Consider the following 21,467-nt stretch of genomic DNA (forward strand, 5'->3'; position numbering starts at 1 on the left):
TAAATTCTAAACAGTCCAGCTTTTTAAATATTTTGCTTTTGTTCTGGCAAATGAGACGACAGTATGTTTCCAAAGCGACGGCTGGCGACAAAACTGGTTGCCGAAGATATCGGGTTCATATTCGGTGTCAGGATTTATTCCAATTCCATTAAAAACAGCACCTTGGTTTGGAAAGGCTATGGCAAATCATATTACAGCCGCAAGAAACAGTACCACTGTCTACAAAGAAGAAAATAATGTCTCTTATTGCCCTTTATTTGTACAGAACATGACTGTATTCCGGTATTTCTATGAGGTCAACGTAAGCACGTATTTGATAGAATTATTCATAATAGCCGCTGTGAGAAACTTAAATCCTATACTTATTCTTCTTTTGGGATCCGTGGCTGATAAAGACTGAGAACTTGTGACCCGGCCTAATATCACAGTCTTAAGGCAATTTGTACTCGTCCAACAGCATTTTCGCAAAGTCATACTGTTAAACCATGTTTCTTTAAAAGAAAACATGGAGAGTATATCTAACAGAGAAACGTGGGTCCTACATATGATCAGACTAGAGAAGAGATTCTAGAAAGTATGGAAGTGTCTAAAAGTAACGCGTCTCACACTAAGTGCATAAGAAAAATTCGTAACATGTAGCGGTATAGAAATAGAATTTTAAGAGTCTGAACTACATTAAGTTAACACGTTATATTTTTAATTTAAAGCCCATAATGTTTCAAAGTATAAATAAAATATTCACAATTTAAAAATATAATTTCATCTTAAATAGCATTAATCGGTTTTGCCTTGAGACAAGACCTCGTATTTTTTTTAATAATTCTGGTTTAAGTAACAAGGTTCAGCAACACTCCTAATAATCATAGTATCGTCTATATGCCATCCAAGGAAACAAGCCAATAGTTCCTCCAAATCCAGCACCACGTCCGAGGAACGGACTGCCTCTAAAGCCATGTCCTCCGTGAGAATGGCCAGCATGAATACCACCAAAGCCACCTCGACCGCCTACAAATCCTCCACGACCTCCTCCAAATCCACCAAAGCCACCTCGACCGCCTGCAAATCCTCCACGGCCTCCTCCAAATCCACCAAAACCTCCTCTGCCACCTCCAAGGCCTCCACCAACACCCACTGCATAGCCACCGCCGCGGGCGGGCTCCGCTTTCACAAGGCAGACCAAAACCATAGTGAGTGCCACGTATAACTGTAAACATACCACATTTCGTTGATTCCTACCACAAGTATTGTCTTCATTCTTTAGGCATGTTATAATGTCCGTAAATTCTTGCGTATAACCAACTTGTTTTTAACTGATTTGTCCAGTGAAGACTAAATCATCAGGACAGAGGGCCACCATGAAGATGTAGGCAGCAGAGTCCTTCGTAACGTTAGTGTCTTTATAATAGACTATATTGTCACGTGTCACTACAGACGCGGATCGGATTGGTGACTCGGTTAATTGACCACTCGTGACTACACTTTACAGATCACTGACAAATACAGAATAGTGTTCCCAGCCTATTACAATCTGCACTAGCCGTTTCCTGGAAACGGATTTTAACACAGGAACCATAACAGTCTCACTGAATTACACTCCACATATCACGCATAAATTCTTCTCTTCACAGCCGGACTTTTAACTGAGCACTCCTGCAACTAAATCTTTACCTCACAGTCTCCCAAACGGAACGGTACTACGTATCAACAAGCTTTGTATCTTGCTTATAATGTCTCGGCACGGACAGCACAGAACACACCGTTGTTCTGTTGTTGCGTTCATGTCCGTGTTTACAAGGCCGTTACCCAGAAACGGCTGCAGAATGGGCCACAGAAAACACCGTTCTTCTATTACTGTGTGCGTGTACGTTGCGGGAATTACCTGGCAACGGCCACTATTTACAGAGTCACCGCTTAGCAACGGGCCTTATGCCATAATATGTAGCCTCCTTCCAGAAGACAGTCATTTTCATAATATAACAACTTTAACAGATTTTTCGATGAAAATTTTGTCTTCAGGGCATAAGATCACCATGAACATTAAGGCAGCAGGATCCTCCGAAAAGTTAGCACCTTTTTATTGGATCAAACGGCATCGGATCCCAGAAGACAGTATTCTTCATAGTATAACTACTATTAATGGATTATCCGGTGAAAATTATATCTCCAGCTTACAAGATCGCCCTGAAGATGCAAGCAATAGGTTCCTCCGAATAGTTAGCAACCTTTCTCTTTGACTACACGGCATCTCATCCCTGGAGTCAACATCCGTCATTGTACGTACTATCAATTCTGATAATGCATGAAACGGACATGGCGTTCGGCTATGTAGAATCCTTGCTTGAGATTTCGGAGACCTCACGTCCACGTCTCGGTTCGGGGCCGGCTATCCTGGCTGAGGTTTCAGCCCTTCCAGACAAACGTAGGCCACAACCGCTTCCTTCCACATTCCTCCTAATTCATTATTCACTCTCATATGACTATTTGATGGTATATAATATGAGCTGCTGATGTTTAAATAAGTAAATATAAATAAGATACTGTGGCATGTAGACCCGTTGCTAGGCAACGAGCGCGAAACAATTAGACAGCGGTCGTTACTAAACAACAGTCCCTAAACAGCAACAGGGACGGTGTTTTCTGTGTCGTCCGTGCTGAGATATTATAAGCAATCAGTCAGTGGAGCGGAGTGGGTTGGTGAATGAGTTAGTGAGTTTGTTGATGAGTTAGTTAGAGGACTGCTGCGGTATAGTCGCGAGCCGTTGCTGTTAGAAGCTGGTAGCTGAGGCCGAGGACAGTTAAGGGGCCCAAAGGAAGGGGAAGGTCGACGTAGGAAGCCGCTACAAAGTAAAAGCAGTAAAGGTGTGACTGTGGAAACTAGTGTGTGTGTGTGTGTGTGTGTGTGTGTGTAAGTTTTACAGTGAACTGCAAAATGTAGTCATGCGCTGTATCAAAGAGCCCAGTAAATCCCGTCACGAATACAGTACCCGTCCATAGTCACTGCAGGTTTACTTATAGCAGCATTACAAGCTCATAAATAAGTACAGCCTCTCTAACTATTGCTAACGAATTGACTTACCAGGTATTTACCCATGATCGTCAGTTGTCTTCACAGCCGCTCTCGACGGGTGACTTGGCGCTGGGCAACTGATACAGTTTCGTCTTCATGATTATATAGCCCTGTAAACCCAGAGCAGCGCTTCACCGAATATTGGCAATAAGAGAGGCACGAACACTTCAAGGTATCCGACCCCCCCCCTTTCTCGTTGCTAGATGTTAATTTACTCTTATTCACACTTGTGTACTCACATTACTACATTAAAAACTGCGTGGACATATGTGAAAAAGCAGTCTGAAATAAAATTACGTATGACTAGTCATAATATTTCGTGCTCTGTCCAGTAAACTTGCCAGTAGTGGTTCGATATATAGGTACCAACGCTTCGAAAGAAATTGCTGTATCCATCTTCGAGGAAGACTGCAAAAATGCAACAGATTCGAATTATTGGCACATGCCTAGTAAACTACACATCTTCGTGCCCCCGAAGACCGTTATCTTAATATTCAAGGCCATGAGAACTTCAGATATCATTTTCTCTTGTTATGATTGTCAATCGTATAAGGCTACCATTGGATGGACGTGTAGCCAGGGTACAAACATGCATATGGAATTGTGGTAGGGAAACCTTTTCGAAAACGACGGCTTAGAAGAATGAGGATAAGGGAGGATAATATTAAAATAGATATTATTGAAATAGGTTCTGAGTGTTTGTGAAGAATAGCGCTGACATAGAATCATATCCGATGTCGGACTTCATGGTCATGGAGTTTTTTTTTCCATATGAAGTACATATAGTATTTTATTTTTTGTTACGGAACAACCTAAGTTAGAAGTAGGTCTGTACATATACTGAGCCCCGAGAAATATGTTGCAACTATGCAGCTGGTAATTGTGTACAAAATCAGAACATTATTGTTGTGTTTGCATTGTTAATTGATTAACTAACTAATAAGATAACTGTAAACAAAAATACTTGAAGTTTTGAATGCACAATTACCAAACTTGATATGAGGGGCTCCCACTACTCAAAATATGAAGACACTAAATGTTTATTTATAAGTAAATTCCTTTATACGTAGGAAGGGTTTGGTGAGGAGTTTATTCTCAGAACAGGGAAAAATCATTAATATTGAACTTAGTGCACACAAAATTATTACTTATAAAGCATTCCTTTATTTCTAAAAAAAGATCAATGTGTTTGTAAAATGCACAAAACAATACATAGAGCCAAAGCAACCATAACTGTATGACACAATTTCTCATTGAATGTAGTGGTGACGTATATATCTGTGACAAGATTAGAAAAACATGCAGCATCGGATGCTGCATTGTGATATCTGGTGAAGTTTGTATCTATGACAAGATCAGAAAAACATGCAGCGTCGGATGTTGTATTGTGATATCTGGTGACGTTTGTATCTATGACAAGATCAGAAAAACATGCAGCGTCGGATGTTGCATTGTGATATCTGGTAAAGCCTTTCATATGTAATAAAACTACTAATTACAGGGTGCCCAATTTAAGTCGTGTCCGAGCCGTAGAGCTCAAAAGACTTCCGCATTTTAGTGAGACTCTCGCCGACCTACCTCTGAGGATCAGTAGCTATAAACTCTTCGCTCTGTATAAAACTGTATTTTGAGGTATCAAGTCATAAAAGCGGGCAAACCATCATACATAAAAAAGGTAAAGCTATCCCTGTAACAGGCCGTGGAGGCACATAGGGTTGTGAAACTTCGAGGCTCACACATTTTCTAGAAAATGTTCACACATGACGGCGAGTTTGTCAGCCTTACACGCCGCCCACCGTTTACCTCCAGGAAGATTCCTAGTACTCATATCTGTTAGAGGCTGAGTAGACCCCAGGGCCATAATGCGATTGGAAGGATTAGATCAATTTAAAAATCTAATGATCTCATGGGGAATTGAACCCCTACCATTCCGGCTTGTAACATAGTGCCTCAAAGAACTACGATACCCCGTGCCCCTAAACCATCTACATAATAAATATGAACAGAAAAATATTAAGATTGATTTGCGAAGACGCTTAGTAAACTGATAAATATGATGGATATTTTCCATCCTGAGCATCACAGCTCTTACGCCAGCAAAGTAGCTTATAGAGTTGTAGATTCTGATTGCTTAATAAATAAATAAAATAAAAAATCCATCTTCTCTTTCTTGTTGGAAGAACACGACGTCTCGGAACCCGGCTTTGCGTCAATATTCAGGAGAGAGTAATGAAACCGTTTCTGTTCCGTCCATTAGATGGGGCTAGTCTCTGCCTAATTATACGAATACCTGATGTGAGATGGCATTATCCGACATACTTTTGTGTTAATATATAAAACCATTTCACTAAAGAAACGTTACACACATACTCAAGGAAATTGGCCAGCAATTACACTCTTAGAATAGGCAACCACTGTCGGTTTTGAGAAAAAGGGAATTTCTTTATTTTTAACCAAAGTAAATTAAGCATATAAAACACAATATTGACAACATTGTTCTGTGCAACACAATTGTTTCTATCTCAAATACATGAAATTAGAGTACTCAGTTCTCTTTGGCTGAAGTTGAAATAGCATTGAAAGATCTTGATAATATTATACAAATTCCATAACACTGTTACACTTTCAAACGGAATTTCCATGGAAGAAAATTTTAATAAATGCATTTCTTGGTCACGAATTTGTTGGACAACCATTTCTTCATTCTTTCAGGTATTTCTGTTTACCCATGTTTGCCATATCCTCCGTGACCACCGTGACCTCCTAGACCTCCTCCGAATCCTCCGCCGCCTCCAAATCCACCACCTCCTCCATATCCACCACCTCCTCCAAACCCACCACCTCCTCCGAAACCACCGCCTCCATATCCACTTTTGCCTCCTCCGAAGCCACCAAGACCACCTCCATGTCCTCCTCCTAAACCGCCATGACCGCCTCCATGACCACCTACTCCGTAACCGCCAAGACCGCCTCCATGGCTACCCCCACCATATCCGCCGCGGCCTCCACCAAATCCACCACCATGTCCACCACCTCCGAAACCACCAAGACCTCCTCCTCCGTGTCCACCACTCCCATAACCACCTGGCGCTGGCAATGCCCAGACGGCAGCTACTAGTAGTGACGAGTACAGCTAGAAGCAGAAACATTGTTGCATGTTACTGGCGGACCTTTGATTGCAATTAGCGTCCATTGTTTATCTTCCGTGAAAATTGCAACACTTCTACATTCTACACTTCAAAACTACATGTTTGGGGCTCGAACGTCCATCTTCAGGTGTTTTTATGTTAGAGATATTTTACTAAAACTGTGTTAAAAACTACTACACTGTTTTAATTCGTGTTAAAATCACACGCTATAGTCCTCTTTTTAAGTAAAATGAGATAAAATTCTTTAATTTCTGTTGTATGTTATTCCACCTCACCCGGGGTGTCGTCATTTTTCGTAAATGAGTCAAGGTGCTTTTCTTGGCAACTTGCCCCTCACGTTCGTGGTCTACTTTCAGTTTTTGACTGCCATATGCTCCTGGTTTATGTGTGCTTCCTCCACAGCGTGTGGTGTTGCCTTTACTAGTTTTTACTAGTTTTAACACAGTTTTAGTAAAATATCTGTAACATAAAAAACACCTGAAGATGGCCGTTTGAGGCCGAAACATGTAGTGTTGAAGTGTAGAATATAAAAGTGTTGCAATTTTCACGGAAGATAATCAATGGACGCTAATTTGAACAATTGCAACGGGATGCTGAAATACAGAATCATTTGTTTGCAGACCCTAACTCATAAAATTAATTCCCCACTAGAATAATTAATTCGACGTGTGAAGAAATGGCATCATCAATTTATCAAAGAGAGTAATTGAGAACAATTTCGGGTGTGAGGTTTCCACAGCGGTGGTCATGAACAGGTCTATCTTCGGGGATATAACGCCGTGCAGTTCGCTGAATGTCAACCGACGTTTCGGCGGAACATAATCTTCAGGCTCGGGGTCCACCCAGCCACCTACACAGTGGGCACGGGCGTTGTTTCCCCGGAGTAGAGCGACATTGGCGTGAAGCTGACCACTCTCTGTATCTAGTGTGTAGGTTAAGAATGGTAGAGCTATACCTCCACTTCCACTACGCCTTCATGGAGCTGTTCTTAATTAATTAAGCCAAGGGCTAACTTTGCCTTACCCTTACTTAAATCAAGCAATTCGTCTGCAATCAGCATCCTAAATTTTTTATGTAATTCATCCTTCTTATGTCCAAGTATTCTCCTGGGCATTTTCCAACAATTTTACTTTATTTGATTCTCTAAGAATAAGAGGGTGTATCCCACAGCTACACAAAGCTAACTCCGTGGGACAGAGTGATTCTTGAAAAACGAAATGTAGTTCGCCTCGTCAATAAATTTCGTTACCGTGTTAACAAATTGCCTCCACGGTCTCTACTTTGAGCTAGATGAATTCAAGTAGATTCTATACAGTTCTGACATATGTTGTATAACACTCATAATTATTCGGTTTTCAGTCTTTGTCTATCGCACGGTATTATAGAAACTAGAAAACTCGACGTTTCGGAAACTGAATCTGTTTCCAGATCTGGTCCAGTGATTGAGGTTAGCTCTTTCTAAGGGACCCAGCTCAGTAGGTGTCTTCCCTCCCCCCACTTATGGACGGAAACAGATCCAGTTTCCGAAACGTCGTGTTTTCTAGTTTCTATAATACCGGATGATGGAAAGGGTCCAAAACCGAGTAATTATGAGTAGATGAATTCAGTACACACGCTCAAATATTATTCGTGTGGGATAAATTTCAGTGTTATCCTGCAATATATACTTAGGTTTCCCGTGTGATCTCTTCCCTGAGGGTTTTCCTTACTAGCTTTACGAACACATTTCTCAAATATTCATCTCCTGCATTCTTCACCCATTTCGTGCGCCACCATTTAATGTTTCTAATAATATTTGGTGGCCGGTCACGGTAGCCGAGCGGTCTAAGGCATGCACTGTCTTCGTTCGCTCGGAATGCGAGATCGTGGGTTCGAATCCCACTCAGGGCATGAATGTTTGTGTGCGTTTTTCTGTGTTTGTCTACAGGTAGAGGCCTTGCGACGAGCTGATCACTCGCCCAAGGAGTCCTACCGTATGTGTAAGATCTAGAAAAACCGAAGTGAACGGAGAAGTTCATGGAGGTAGGCCTAGGCCCACTGGGGCTGTAGTGCCAAGGAGAAAAAAAAATTTGGTGACGAGCAGAAGTTAGGAAATTTCTCATTATGCAATTTTCATCAGCAACCTATTGATTCTTGCCTCTTTGATCGAAATATCCTACTCAGTTCCCCGTTCTCCAATACTCTTAGTATGAAATATCAAGTTCTATACCAATACATAACCAGAGGCAAATTTTACCAATTATTTTAAAGTAAACAGTTCCACCGCATGTTTTAAATGACAGTAATCAAGTACAAACATGTACTTTTCGCATACGTAAATACAAAATGGGATTGTTTGCCATGCCCCTTTCACTTTGTTCACTTTGTTAATCATATATATACATACCAGGCACTTGACCGTCATGTTCTTCAGAGTGATCCTTACAGGGGACGCAAAAACTGACAACTGAGGAGCAGACTGCGAACTCAGTATATATATGGGCTTCCAACCGGATTAAATCGTGAATGAACAGAAAAAGAAAGTCTTGAGGTAGAGGCAATGCCCAGAAGGTGAAGGTTTTGTAACTGATTGTTTGAGAGATGAGCCTGATAAATTTCCCATGTGCGATTCGAAACACTGCTGCTTCCATTGTGATTCCCCTGTGCGGTTAAGTTTAAGAATGGCCATGAGATTATTAGACTGCACTGGACAGAACAGGATGCCTACAAAATCAGTTCCCACTCACCATCTCATTCCTGACTTTGAGGGACTGGAATCGAACTGATTACGTTATATAAGAAAGTAAAATTAGATTCTAAAGGGTTCTGATGGTTGAGGTTAGCTCTTTATAACGGACACAACAGATTAAGTGTCTTCACTCTCCCACATGAGCAAGGAAATACGTCCTCTTTCCGAAACATTGCGTTCCCCTAGTGCTTTTTAGAATACTAGACGATAGACAAAGTCCAAAAACCCAGTAATTCCTAGAAATTAAAAATAGTTGCATTTTCTATGTAGTATTTTGAACCCTCTGAAACACTGTAGTTACTATGAGTGTACCGTATATGCCATCTGTTTCGCCATTAAGAAACACTGCATTTTGCTCACAGAATTGATCAGTTTCCTATAATTCCAGAGGAAACTGTTATCAATTCCCTAGAAGGTTTTAACCAATCCGTCTTGTTAATTCACAAGCAATGTGTTTCCTGCAAGGTAAGAACTGCAATATTATATATAATTTAGACAAATTCTGCACTTCACAAAGTTAAAGCATGTCGGTAACATAATGTACAGCCTGCTTTAAATTTCACAACCATGCACTTGGACCACAATATATTTAGCGGTTTCCTACGACTCTCAGAATAGACAGTGATTATTTTCCTAACCAGCACTAGGTCTCATAGATTGAACTTTGTATTGTAAACGCGGTGTGTTCTCTTTGCGATAGAACATATTTTAAATACTTTTTATATTAATTCCTTACTTTAGAGGCATACTTACGACGGAGACTTTTCAGAGAGATGAGCTCCATTCCCTGTTCATTTAAAATATTATTGGAGTGATCAAATGAAGGAGGACGTCATGGACGGTGCATATAGCAGGCTGAATGATAAAAAAAATTATACAGTGCCCTGGAAACTGAAGCGCAGATTGGAGGATTACATCACGAAGGAGCGAGTCCTTATGATGATATCTGTTCTTTGACTATTGATATCTTTTTATGTACACATGCGTAACATAATGTGTCATGTAAAGGAAGCAGTTTGAAATTGGTTATTTGTGCGTATTACTCTTGGGAGATAAAATTAAACTTCGGTCTCCGCGTCTCATTCGATATGGGGGACTGGAAATAACACGGGGGAAAACAGTAATGTGACAGCTTGCACTATAAACAATGGGACTCACATTCTCAGCGAATGCTACAATAAAAGTTAAGCTATCCCTGTAACAGGCTGTGAAGGCCCATAGTATTGTGAGACATCGAGCCTCCAAAATTATCTAGACAATGGGCTCACAGATGGCGGTGAACTTTACGCGCCGGCCGCCCTTTACCTTCAGGAAGATTCCTGGAGCTCATTTCTGCTAGAGGCGAATTCGACCCCAAGTCCATAGTGCGGCTGGAAGGGTTAAGTCAATTGAAAACCCCAATGACGTCATTGGGAATCTAACCCGCGAACTACAGGCCTGTAGCACAGTGCCGCAACCAACTACGCTACCGCGTGTCCGAATACAACAACAGTAGTTATTTATTTCCAGAAACTTTATTTAAATAGTATATTTTATCTGTTTATACGTCATTTCCTTCTTAGCGGTGCACTCTCATCAGATTTCGCCTTCAACAACGTGGCCTAGAAGCATGGCCCTTTCGGGGCTAACAACCTTAAAGTGATTCCCCTCAGTCGTGGTATAAATGTCAAGGTTATTTCGAACGAAATGGGCCGCATTCCATAACTTCCCAGTGTAAACTCCTTGTATTTCTTCTTACAGAGAGGCTCTGTAGTTTGTCCTTGACTGGTGTAGACCAACCCTGCCCTCCTGGCGACATAACTTTCCTTCAGTCGCCAACACACAAAAGGAGATATGCTAGTCCTCGTCTGTGTAGCCTGTGAAAAGATTTTGATAGATACAGATGTAGCAATATTTGTGGCAGCATTGGCCCAGCTTAAGAATTTTTCCCCCCACACATACACACACGGTCATACTCTCACATAGTAGTATGGGTGACTGTAGGCGGATTGCTACAAAATGAGGAACTTCATAACTTGTACTCTTCTCCAAGTATAATTAGAATGATCAGGTCAAGTAGGATGAGGTGGGCAGATCATGTAGCACGAATTGGGAGACGAGGAATGCGTATAGGATGTTGGTGGGAAAGCCAGAAGGAAAGACACCACAGGGAAGACCAAGGCGTAGGTGGGTGGATAATATTAGAATGGATCTTAGAAAGATAGTATGGGATGGTATGGATTGGATAGATCTGGTTCAGGATATGGACCAGTGGAGGGCTCTTGTGAACACGGTAATAAACCTTCGTGTTCCATAAAATGCTGGGAAATTCTTGAGTAGCTGCAGAATTGGCGATTCCTCCAGAAGAGCTCGGATCCATGAGTAAGTATAGGCGGATTAGCTCTTAGGTTAGGTACTGAATAATTCTGATGTTGAAATTGCATCTCAGACTTTCATATATTATTTATAGTTGCATGGAAAATTTAAGTTTTGTTAATTTTATAGGGAATTTAATATGAGTCGTATGCTTTAAATTCCGAGTTTGTATGGTGTGTGATTATGATTATTATAAAATGAACACGCCACACAGATAATCAAGTCAAATCATTAATATAATGGGGTGCATAAATTCAAGGTGAACAGACACTGTGTTCTTCAGAAGACCGTGAATTGGAACGAAAGTGAAGCTAATTCAAAACAGGAAATGACTCTGTTGTTATTTATATAAATGTTATTATTAAATGAAATATGTTGACTGTGTGGCTTAATCTTCGACTCTGAAGACGGAACCGTATGTTTCTCCAATTCTTCGCGCTGCCTCCATATTACGCAACGTTACAACCCAGGGGACCGTGCCATATACAGTCACGGCTTGAGAAACTCAAGTCTAACATAAAAATATGACCATTATCAGTATATTCTGAAGGGTTCCGACTATGGTTTACAACACTCAGAACTACTTGGTTTTTGGATTCTATCCATCGTCCAGTATTCTAAAAATTAGAGAACCAACGTTTCGGGACCTGCATCTGTCTCTGTCCTCAGGTGAGGGGGAGAATCACCTACTCTATTGGGTCCCTTAGAAAAACTTACCTCAATCACTGGACCACCCATGACAGTATAACTACAACTATATATACACCTGAGATCAGGCTTTGTCGAATGGAGATAACAGGAAAATATGCACCAAAATTGTGATAAATCATGCACAGACCTGAAAATGTTATGCAACAAATATAGCCAACAAATCAAGTCCGAAAAAAACCAACGCATATGAAAAAATGGAGAATCAGTGAACTTATTTGTGCCTACCACTAGTCCAGAAACTCAGTAATTCTGATTTACCATATTCTATATACTGATAATTCTAATGAAACTTCTTTACGTAGATTTTTACCATTTATTCCAGTCAAATTTCGGTTCAGTATTTTGAAATTAGTCATGGACACTACCTTACTAATATTTTACGTAACCAACATTCGATGCTGTAAGCATATTATTCGCAGAACATGTTATAAAGCAGAAACCATGGGTTGTCTCTAGCCGTAACATGCAGCGGTTTCCATTTGAACTAAGTCTTTCTTAAGAAGCGATCAGTTTCTCAGTCGTCCACGAAATTCCCAGAATTTTATGGAACTCGAAGGTTCAATGCCGTGTTCACAAGAATCTGCCACTGGCTTCTGTCCCGAGCCAGATCAATCCAGTCCATAGATCTCCATCCTATTTTCCCAAGATTCTTTCCAGTATTATCCAATATTGTACGTCTAGGTCTTCTCAGGAGTGTTTTTCCTTCAGGTTTTCTTCCAAAGCTTTTATCCATACTTGTTGCCTCCCATAGGTCTGCATTCCCAGCCCATCTCATCTTCCTTTACTTGATCATTCTCATAACATTTACCAAGAAGCACAAGTAATAATGCTCCTCATGTGATTTGCCAAGCCTCATATTAATTCACCCTCTTGGGTCCAAACTACATCATGAAATAATGTATAGGTTTGTGCAATATTAGTGTGGTTTGCCTAATAACCATAGATTTATGTTCGGAATGCACAAATAATCAGGACATTGACTTATGTAAGTGAAGAAACAACTATTTTTCAAAATGCGTGTAATCTGTTTCATTATATTTGTATATTAAACTTTTACATATTTTGGAATGTAAACCAGTTGCTAGGAAACATATTCCTAACATGCACCAATGAAATAGTTGGGAATCGATGTTCTCTATACGGTCCGCGTGACGGCTGCGTGACGCAAGAATAAAAGAACTGTTGGGAGGGGTGATCCTGTGCGGTCCATGCCGAGGAAAATCTAGGGTTTACTTAATTCTGAGACAGCCTCCGGCCGTTAAGGATGTGGACATGGAAGTTGAGGGATCTGCGGCGTTGGAAGCCTTACCAGACAACTGGTGAAGGCATCGGAGACTGAGAATTCCTAGTGCTTGCTGTAGTGAATTAGCGATAGCGTTATAGTTACTTGGGAGTTACGTTTTTAAGAGTTTAACAAATCCCATTACCAATCCAAACCCCGTCTGTATTCACTCCATCACGTTACAATACGCTGTTTGTGAATTAAATTTATATTGTGTATACTGTATTCCCATGAGGTCTAATTTATGACGTCTCCATACTGCTGAGACCGGCTTGAAGGAAGTGCAAAGGAAATAATATCTTTAATGTCAAGGTTAATTCTTTCATCTGTGAAAGGATACGACTTAATAATCTGAGACAAACAAAAGGAAGCTTCTTTAATGGGGTAAATACTGAAAAGACTTGTTCACCAGCGAGAAGATTCGTTATTGGCACGCTTACTGTTTGCGTCATTCTGCTTCGTGGCCTTGTTATCAGGAACAAGAGTCAAGTAATTTCTTCTGATCAGTGACATTGCGCACGAAAGTACCTTGTCTAATGTTTTGTTTCTCTGCCTTCTTAATATCCGGAATATACCAGTATTTCTTCAAGAGATGAAATAGCTCAGTCGGTATAGAAATGGTGTAGGGGATGGATCGCCGGGGTTCGCTTCCCGACAGGACGAACTTGTCTCCTCTCCATAACGTCGAAACAGGCTCTGGGGTGCTCCCAGCCTCCTATCCAATGGGTACCGGTGGCGATTTCCTCAGGCCGGGACGAGAAGCTGTCCGTCTAGTTTCGAGGTGAAGAAAGAATGGTGGAGGTGTACCTCCGCTCCCCCCATATATCTTCATGTCATAGTGCTAAATGCATTAAGGACAGACAGCTTTACATACTTCTTCTTCTACTTCAGCTTCAGGAATTATTAGTCATTCACCCCTTTCGTAATTCGGAATTAATTTTAAAATAATAAATCATTTGAAAAGATTTGAGGTTCCACCATCGTGTCTGAAGAATTTTAACTCTTTAATCTGTTAGTCTGAAATTTGAGGCAACGCTGATCTCTGAAACTTCGGTGAATATCCCTGCTTTTTACTTTTTTCACTCAGGTTTCTTGGTTTGCTTTCTCTTCGGCCCTGGACGTGGAGGCAACATGTACCTCCGAAATGCCATTTGGCTTTCAGCGATCTACACGGCATTTTATCCCATAAGATGTAAATCTATATCTATCAGACTACATTATGACACACCGCAGAAGACAGAAATCTTCAGCGAAAAATTTTGTCTGTTGGTAGGACCCCTTACACAGGGTGAGCCCATTGGGAGGAGATAATTGAACACGTACAAGAAACAGAGACGTACTACGTAATATGCCCTAAATAAATCCGAAATCCTGATCCAGCTGTTAGAGCTCTCCATGACTGTATGCCCCTCAGAATCCCAATCATCTTCTTGTCCATACATGCGTCTGTTTGTTTGTTTGTTTGTTTGTTTTATGACGCTCTTCTGACTACTGCGACTTTTTAACTTCGAATTATGTCTGCATGAATTACGAATCCGACGAACAGATGAGTAGAAAGTAGCTATCTTTTATTCTATTAAGATGCTATGCTGTAATTTATGTAGCGGGACTGGGGAAGATCATGAAAATATCACTCAGGATAGCTGATCCCAAAACTGAGATTCGATTTTTTTTTCTTGAATGCTGTTTTAAAGGCGATGAGATTAAATGACATAAAGATATATTTAACATAATTGTGCTTTATTATTCATTGCTTACATTAACATTAAATATGATACTGGGTTTACAATTAAATTGATTTCACTAAGAAATTCAACAACGAAACACTGATAGTCCTTGAAAAATATATATGCAAGGCTTTGCTTTTGCATGATGCCGGCTTCACGCTGGTTTCTTGCCTGGCTTCTTCTACAGCTCTGAAAATGGAGGAGAAATGTTCCTCCGAAACGTACGTTGACTTTTAACGGAATACACGGCGTTATATCCCAGAAAATATAACTCTTCAAAATAGTTATTTCGTATCCTTAATATTTACTTTAGAAAATACTATAATATACAAAAAAATAATATACTTTTTAAACAGAATCAGACTTATATTATATATTATTTTATATATTATTATATTCCTCAGCAAAAACACAGCAATTCCTGATCAAGGAGTTAGTGAGGATCTGATTACAGACAGTTGTGTGACGTGTCTTATGATAGCGAATTTCAAGAGTTTTCCTGTTCCAGCAGAATGGACTTTGCTATGTGAAGCAAATCCTTAGTCACGGTGACTTAAACCTTGATGAAGGAGAAATATGAATCCTTTGAAATGCTTTCCACGCTCTTTGAATTGATGGAATGAATGTAACAGAAGCACATCGGAACCAAAACTATTGAAACCTGTTAGACCTTGCATTTTTCAGTCTGAAAAATTCTGTATAAGAAAAATACTGACTCAGATCAGAGCAGAGTCACTTGATAAGATATTAACGTTAAACTAACATTGGAAAATCTGTAGTACATAGTATAATATTGTGTATGCAAATATCCTCCAGACAGTGACTTATATAAACGTCTAGACGTATACTGATATTAACATATAATTTCATAGTCTTAGATTCATTATTCAAATATTCTCTGTTACACTGATGAATGTGGCTAAAGACGTAAGTTTAACGGCGTCCTTTAGGAACAGGATGGCCATGACCGTCGTTAGGATTGTGATAATGGTCCGGATCAGGCAGTGGGTTGGCCATAACATAGCAGAGAGCTGATACGAGAATCACCAACAGCACCTGCAAAGAGAACGATTGCATTTCAGTTGGATCATATTAAAAGTTGAACACTTCTTATGCACAAGGCAAGGCCGCGCCATAGCTCAAGCGGTTTTTCGCTGGCTTCCCACCGCGGCGGCCCGGGTTCGATCCCAAGTCTGGTGAAGTGGGATTTGTGGTGGACAAAGTGGCGCTGGTGCAGGTTTTCTCCGAGTACTTCGGTTTCCTCTGCCAATCTTCATTCCACCAGTTGCTCCACAATCACCCTCACCTATCAACTGGGGCTGGTACAATAGGCCAGAAGTGGCCGCAGTACAAGGGACTACGTCCCACCCCACTAGCAATAAAAAATATGTACAAGACAGCGCTTCCTGCAAATGTCGTTATAACTGATATGTAAATGTTATAAAAATAGATATTGATTGCCCTCTTTATATCATTCAATTTTTATGACTTACTTTGGATCAATTTAAAAGTTTGGGACCAAGCGTCGCGGTCCGCTGTGCGATACACTTACTTCTTATTCCAGAGAAGCTCGTAAAATGGACTGTCCTGACAGGTTTTTCGTGTGGTTCCCCTCAGTCTGTCCAGGAGAATTCCGGGATAGTATGTCGAAATTAGGTCACTGTTGCTTCCGGTCAGATCTTTCCAATTCATTATTCACTCATCATACTCTCTTTCAATGCTCTACAGTTTGAACTAACGGAATTGTCAGAGGGGTCCTAGAGGGCTCTGGAATTACTGGATTTTTGGACTTTGTCAAACTGGTCAGTCACTGGTCCAGTAATTGAGGCTATCTCTTCCTGACAGACCCAACGCAGTCGGTATCTCTCCCCCTTGCCTGAGAACGGAAACAGATCCATTTTCCGAAACGTTTTGTACCCTAGTGTTATTGGAAGCATCATTAAATAAAAGAGTTGTAGCTTTGCTTTAATATAGTTAGATGCCACGTAGGTAAAATTCCATTATACGTTATGTACCTTATTAGCCTTTAAATTTAAGCAAATTACACTAATTGTTTACTTTCACTAACAATCATAATGCAGACTGTGTATCGTCCTTAAGTGTCACTCTGTTATTAAGAGCTACTAACTTACGTACTCCGAATAAGGATATAAATGACAAGAATATCTTTGATTTGGTTCATCCTGGTCCGTCACACTAGCAATATTATAAAGGAATGAATGAAGCCATAGAAAATCAGACGTAGAGAGAAGCGGGATAAGGACGTCCAAGGGAATTCGGAAGATCGATTCTGGTGCAGCAAACATTAGTACCTGAAGTATGAAAGAAGATGGAAAAAGGCAAACCAAAGTATCGATGGTATAATATTGTGGCATGTAAACTCGTTGCTAGGCAACGACCGCGAAATGAGCAATTATACAGCAGCCGAAGAATGGCGTCTTCTGGGTTGTGGCGCCGTGTACATCCCAAAAGACGGCATTCTTCATAGTCACCGCCGTGAAAACCTCAAATCTTATACACAGCAACCGTTTTTGACTCACTGCTCCGACAGCAGCCACGAACGTAACAATTCCACGGCAACAAGAGGATACAGCAATAATGAGAAATTGTGTTTTCTGTATATTACGTGCCGAGATATCACGAGCAGGAAAATCTATGAGCTGAAAATTGTTTGGTGAGTTAGATAACAGCTCAATTTTTGTGAGCTGATGCTGTGAGAAGCTGATAGCTGAGGCCGGGGATAGTTTCGGAGCCCAGTGGAAGGGAAACGTCCGGCTGTTGGAAGCCGCTACCAAGCAACAGCTAGCGAAGAATCTAACAGACTGCGAACACTAGCCTGTGAGTCTGTGTATGACAGTGATTTGTGAATTGTAGTAATGCGTTATATGCGCAATAAATCCGATTACCAATCCAAACCCCGCCTAGAATCACACTCATACACGTGAGAAAATTTTTCATATTTAGGAGACCCGTTGCTTGACCCGAAGACCCTTTATCCCACCTAAGGTTTATCGCGAATTTTCCAAGTCCCTTCAGACATATTCAGGAATTGGCCACGGCCGCTTGTTTCCACATCCATCCTAATTCAGAATTTAGCGTTGTCCTACAGATCAATTATTTGTAAGTGTGAATATAATGAACTATATTCTAATAGATGTACGTACCAAGTATTTAGCCATTGCTTCTGTTTGCTGCCAGCTGATCTTGAGAGCAGTTTTGGAAACGTATGCGCTGATGTGTTAGTATGTCGCCCAGTTTATATAGAGGTGTTACTCAGTGCCGGAGGGTGAGTAAAACAAATAAAAATCTAGCAGACTGAAGCCAAGCAAGAACATGAAGGATTTTTAAGAAAAAGAACATCATTGCTGGGTTAACGGCATTATCATTTCTACGCTCTTTTTGTAATTTCACGGTTTCGCAAACATGTTATGCCGTTAAGAACTGATAAAATTAGCGAAATAATTTCTACAAATCAATCCAGAGCCTTCTATATTTCCATATCATGACTGAAATATAAAGATTAAATTGTAAGAAATATAGCGTATTTGTTGCTTTGTGTGGGTGCGAAATTTTGTCTCTCGCTTGAAAGAAAGAGCAACGCAGTGAAGATAATATACAGGCCTGAGAGAGAGGATGTAAAGAAGAGAGGGAGAACATTATGTCATAAAATTTCAACGTTTGTATGCATATTATTCACTTGATATTAAAGTGATAAGCGATTGCATGTGAGATAAGGGGAACACTTAACAACAATGTGAGAAATGCATACAAAGTTGTGGCAGCAGACCTTAAGGGAAAAGGCCGCCAACGAGTTCCGTGTAGATGACAGCATAAATAATATTTAGGGTGGCCGCACACCAACTGCGTCAAGACAAGCATCAAGACATGAGACTAAGACACAGCTTGCTTCATTAGTGATTCGTCAGCATCATGACTCAGACCGGTGTGCAGCTGTTTTCGTAATCTCATTCGTTTCAACTGTGCTCCTTTCTTTGTGTCATGTCGCAGATATCGAGTTTTGACGCATGCCGGTGTGCGGCCTACCTTAGAGAATCAGGGTATGAGGATGTGGGCTGGATTGAAGTGGCTGAAGAGAGGACCCAATGATAGGCTTTGAGAACACGATAAGGAATCATCACATTACTTAATGCAGATAGTTTCATTGTTAGCTGAGTAACTGTGAGCTATTAAAGGGAGACTATACCGGGAAGCTAACCGTTGTACTTTATTAAGTTTAAAGAGCCCGTGTGGAGGCGGGTTAGAATATCTTTACCGTAGCCCTGCGAGTCATAGAAGATGAAGGAAACCCAGTGCTTGGGGCTATAACTGGGCCACTCTGTTATTGCGGGACATAAATATAGGGACCTGGTCTTCCAGGTTGGGAGTTGGACGCAAGGCTGACGACCTTGCTCAGTAAAAAAATATATATTTGCGAAAACCAAAGAAGTGAAAACCGGAAGCAGTTTGACACAGTCTTCTAAGGAAGGCTAGGCTGTTTTGCCAATGATGATAATGATTAGGTTTAAAGGATTTATAGCCAACATATACGGTTATATAATGATTTTAAATTGCAGAAATACAACTGAAATAATATTGCTTTTTAATAATATCCATTCTTCCACAACCTCGCCAAGCGCTATATGCGAATATATTTATAAGAGCTACAGTAGGCCTATTCATCTTATTGAAAGAATGGAACTTGGACATATTCTAAAGGAGGTAATGGATTATACACGAAAGATATGCATATGACACCCAAAGTTACGCTGAAGGATGGATCTATCTTATAGAGGAGCGGAAAGGATCGAAATCTCCACTCCAAACATTGATGATGATGATGATGATGATCATGATGACAGTATGATTACTCTAGTGCTCAATATTTAGTTAAAAATCAAGAATACAAGTAATTCTTTATTCGATTGATTGTATCACATGATATATAATTTTGTATTAAAGTATATTTCCATTTAAACTAAAACTGTATTAGCCGTCGTCACCTGATAATTCACCCATGGTGAATAAGCTAGAGGACGTATGAACTCTGCCCTGATGTTATATATGGAGATTCTTTCATGTCATTTTAATTGCCTGTACTTTCGGAAACACGATTTCGTATTGTGTGAATAGTCTTACAAATTACAGAATATACATATGTAACTTTGTTTAATTCATTATTATACTATTTATGCTCCGTAAAATTCCAGTGTATATTTAATTTAGACATTTTGAAATAAATCTTCAATATGACCAAAAGGTTTTCGACATTGTTGTTTCATCTGTTGTCCTACAAGTAAATTTATTCGGCATTGGGCACAGTACTATCTTCTGGGATGAAGCCGCATATTCTGGTAGACATCACTCGACAATTTCTTCTTCACTGTCCTAAGAGTAAGTCAAGCAGGGAACCAGCAATAAGAAAGAGCTACTTAAGAAAAACTCAGTACATTTCTCCGAATCGCCGGTAAGCTTCTGTCGTATTACAAGGCGTCACATTTCAAAAAATAGTTATTGCTTTGAGATGCCAGTGGACTCGTAACAATTTATTCTGTCAGCATTTCAAAATTTATAACATGAACTTTACAGAACATTATAAGATATTTTATTTTAGCACAATGAGTATTCTAACTCTCCGTAACTATTCTTGTTAAACATTTTGTTGCAAAGGAATCATACAAAGTGTGTATGTATGTATATATACTGTATGCATAAATTGGGTTATTTTTATAAAGAGTAAAGTGGAGCTTTAGAGTGTCACGACAATTACTGCAAATATATATTCTGGAGTGCAAGTGATGCAGTCTGGTAGAACATTACCGAAGTTCTGCATCTATCTTCAGGCTAAACTTATACTACGCAGTCAGTAAGTTGCTCCATAACGCCGGTTTCCTCCCTACAGACTGCGCAGGCGCCAGATTCATGGCGAGAGCAAAGTGATTCCATCGAACAGTTCTGTTTAGTGTATCATTATTTCCGTTTTATATTGATTGCAACTCTGTCAGCTTGATGCCTGTGCTGACTTTCTGTGACACATGAAATGTATGTAAGTGATTAGTCCATTAGAGTAAGTGGTTATGAAATATCACACGCGAAAGAAAACAACGGCTAGTGATGTCCGCGATGACCGTGTGGGTAATAATGTCCACCCCCCTGTGGTTTTGGGTAATAATGTCCACCACCATGACCCTTAGATCCACCATGGTGACCGCGATCGGGTTCAGCCACTGCGACAGCCATAGCCACAGCAACGTAAAGTACAGCCAAAAGGAGCACGAGATATATCTGCAAGCAAAAAATCACTTTCTGTTACTAATGGCAGAAATAATTTATCTGATATAAAAATCAAATTGAAATTTGTGGTTGTTACAATGATTGAAGCAGTTCTTCCTGTGTTTAGCTAATTAAGCATTACGCCATGAAGGCGTAGGGGGAGTGGATGTATAGATCC

General features: G+C 40.3%; 2 protein-coding genes and 1 long non-coding RNA gene across 3 annotated transcripts in view; all 3 read right to left on the reverse strand.

Annotated features, from left to right (window-relative positions):
- Positions 1–457: 457 nt before the first annotated feature.
- LOC111875659 (protein FAM98B-like) lies at positions 458–3,188 on the reverse strand. Its single transcript, XM_023872081.2, has 2 exons — positions 3,077–3,188; positions 458–1,204 (listed from the first exon to the last, which is right to left on the reverse strand). The coding sequence occupies exons 1-2, from the start codon at positions 3,089–3,091 to the stop codon at positions 854–856; spliced, it is 366 nt and encodes a 121-aa protein (XP_023727849.1). The 5' UTR covers positions 3,092–3,188; the 3' UTR covers positions 458–853.
- A 2,296-nt stretch (positions 3,189–5,484) lies between these two features.
- On the reverse strand, positions 5,485–8,701 carry LOC111875654 (glycine-rich protein 5-like). Its single transcript, XM_023872075.1, has 2 exons — positions 8,603–8,701; positions 5,485–6,200 (listed from the first exon to the last, which is right to left on the reverse strand). Exons 1-2 carry the CDS (start codon positions 8,618–8,620, stop codon positions 5,790–5,792), a joined length of 429 nt encoding a protein of 142 aa, XP_023727843.1. The 5' UTR covers positions 8,621–8,701; the 3' UTR covers positions 5,485–5,789.
- Positions 8,702–15,011: 6,310 nt separating this feature from the next.
- Positions 15,012–21,467, reverse strand: part of LOC111875668 — a 10,301-nt gene continuing 3,845 nt past the window's right edge. Inside the window, exon 2 of the long non-coding RNA XR_004512641.1 lies at positions 15,012–16,075. This is a non-coding gene — a long non-coding RNA (uncharacterized LOC111875668). The remainder of the gene's footprint in view (positions 16,076–21,467) is intronic.

Source organism: Cryptotermes secundus, unplaced genomic scaffold, assembly GCF_002891405.2.
Source record: "Cryptotermes secundus unplaced genomic scaffold, Csec_1.0 scaffold342, whole genome shotgun sequence".
Lineage (NCBI taxonomy): Eukaryota > Metazoa > Arthropoda > Insecta > Blattodea > Kalotermitidae > Cryptotermes > Cryptotermes secundus.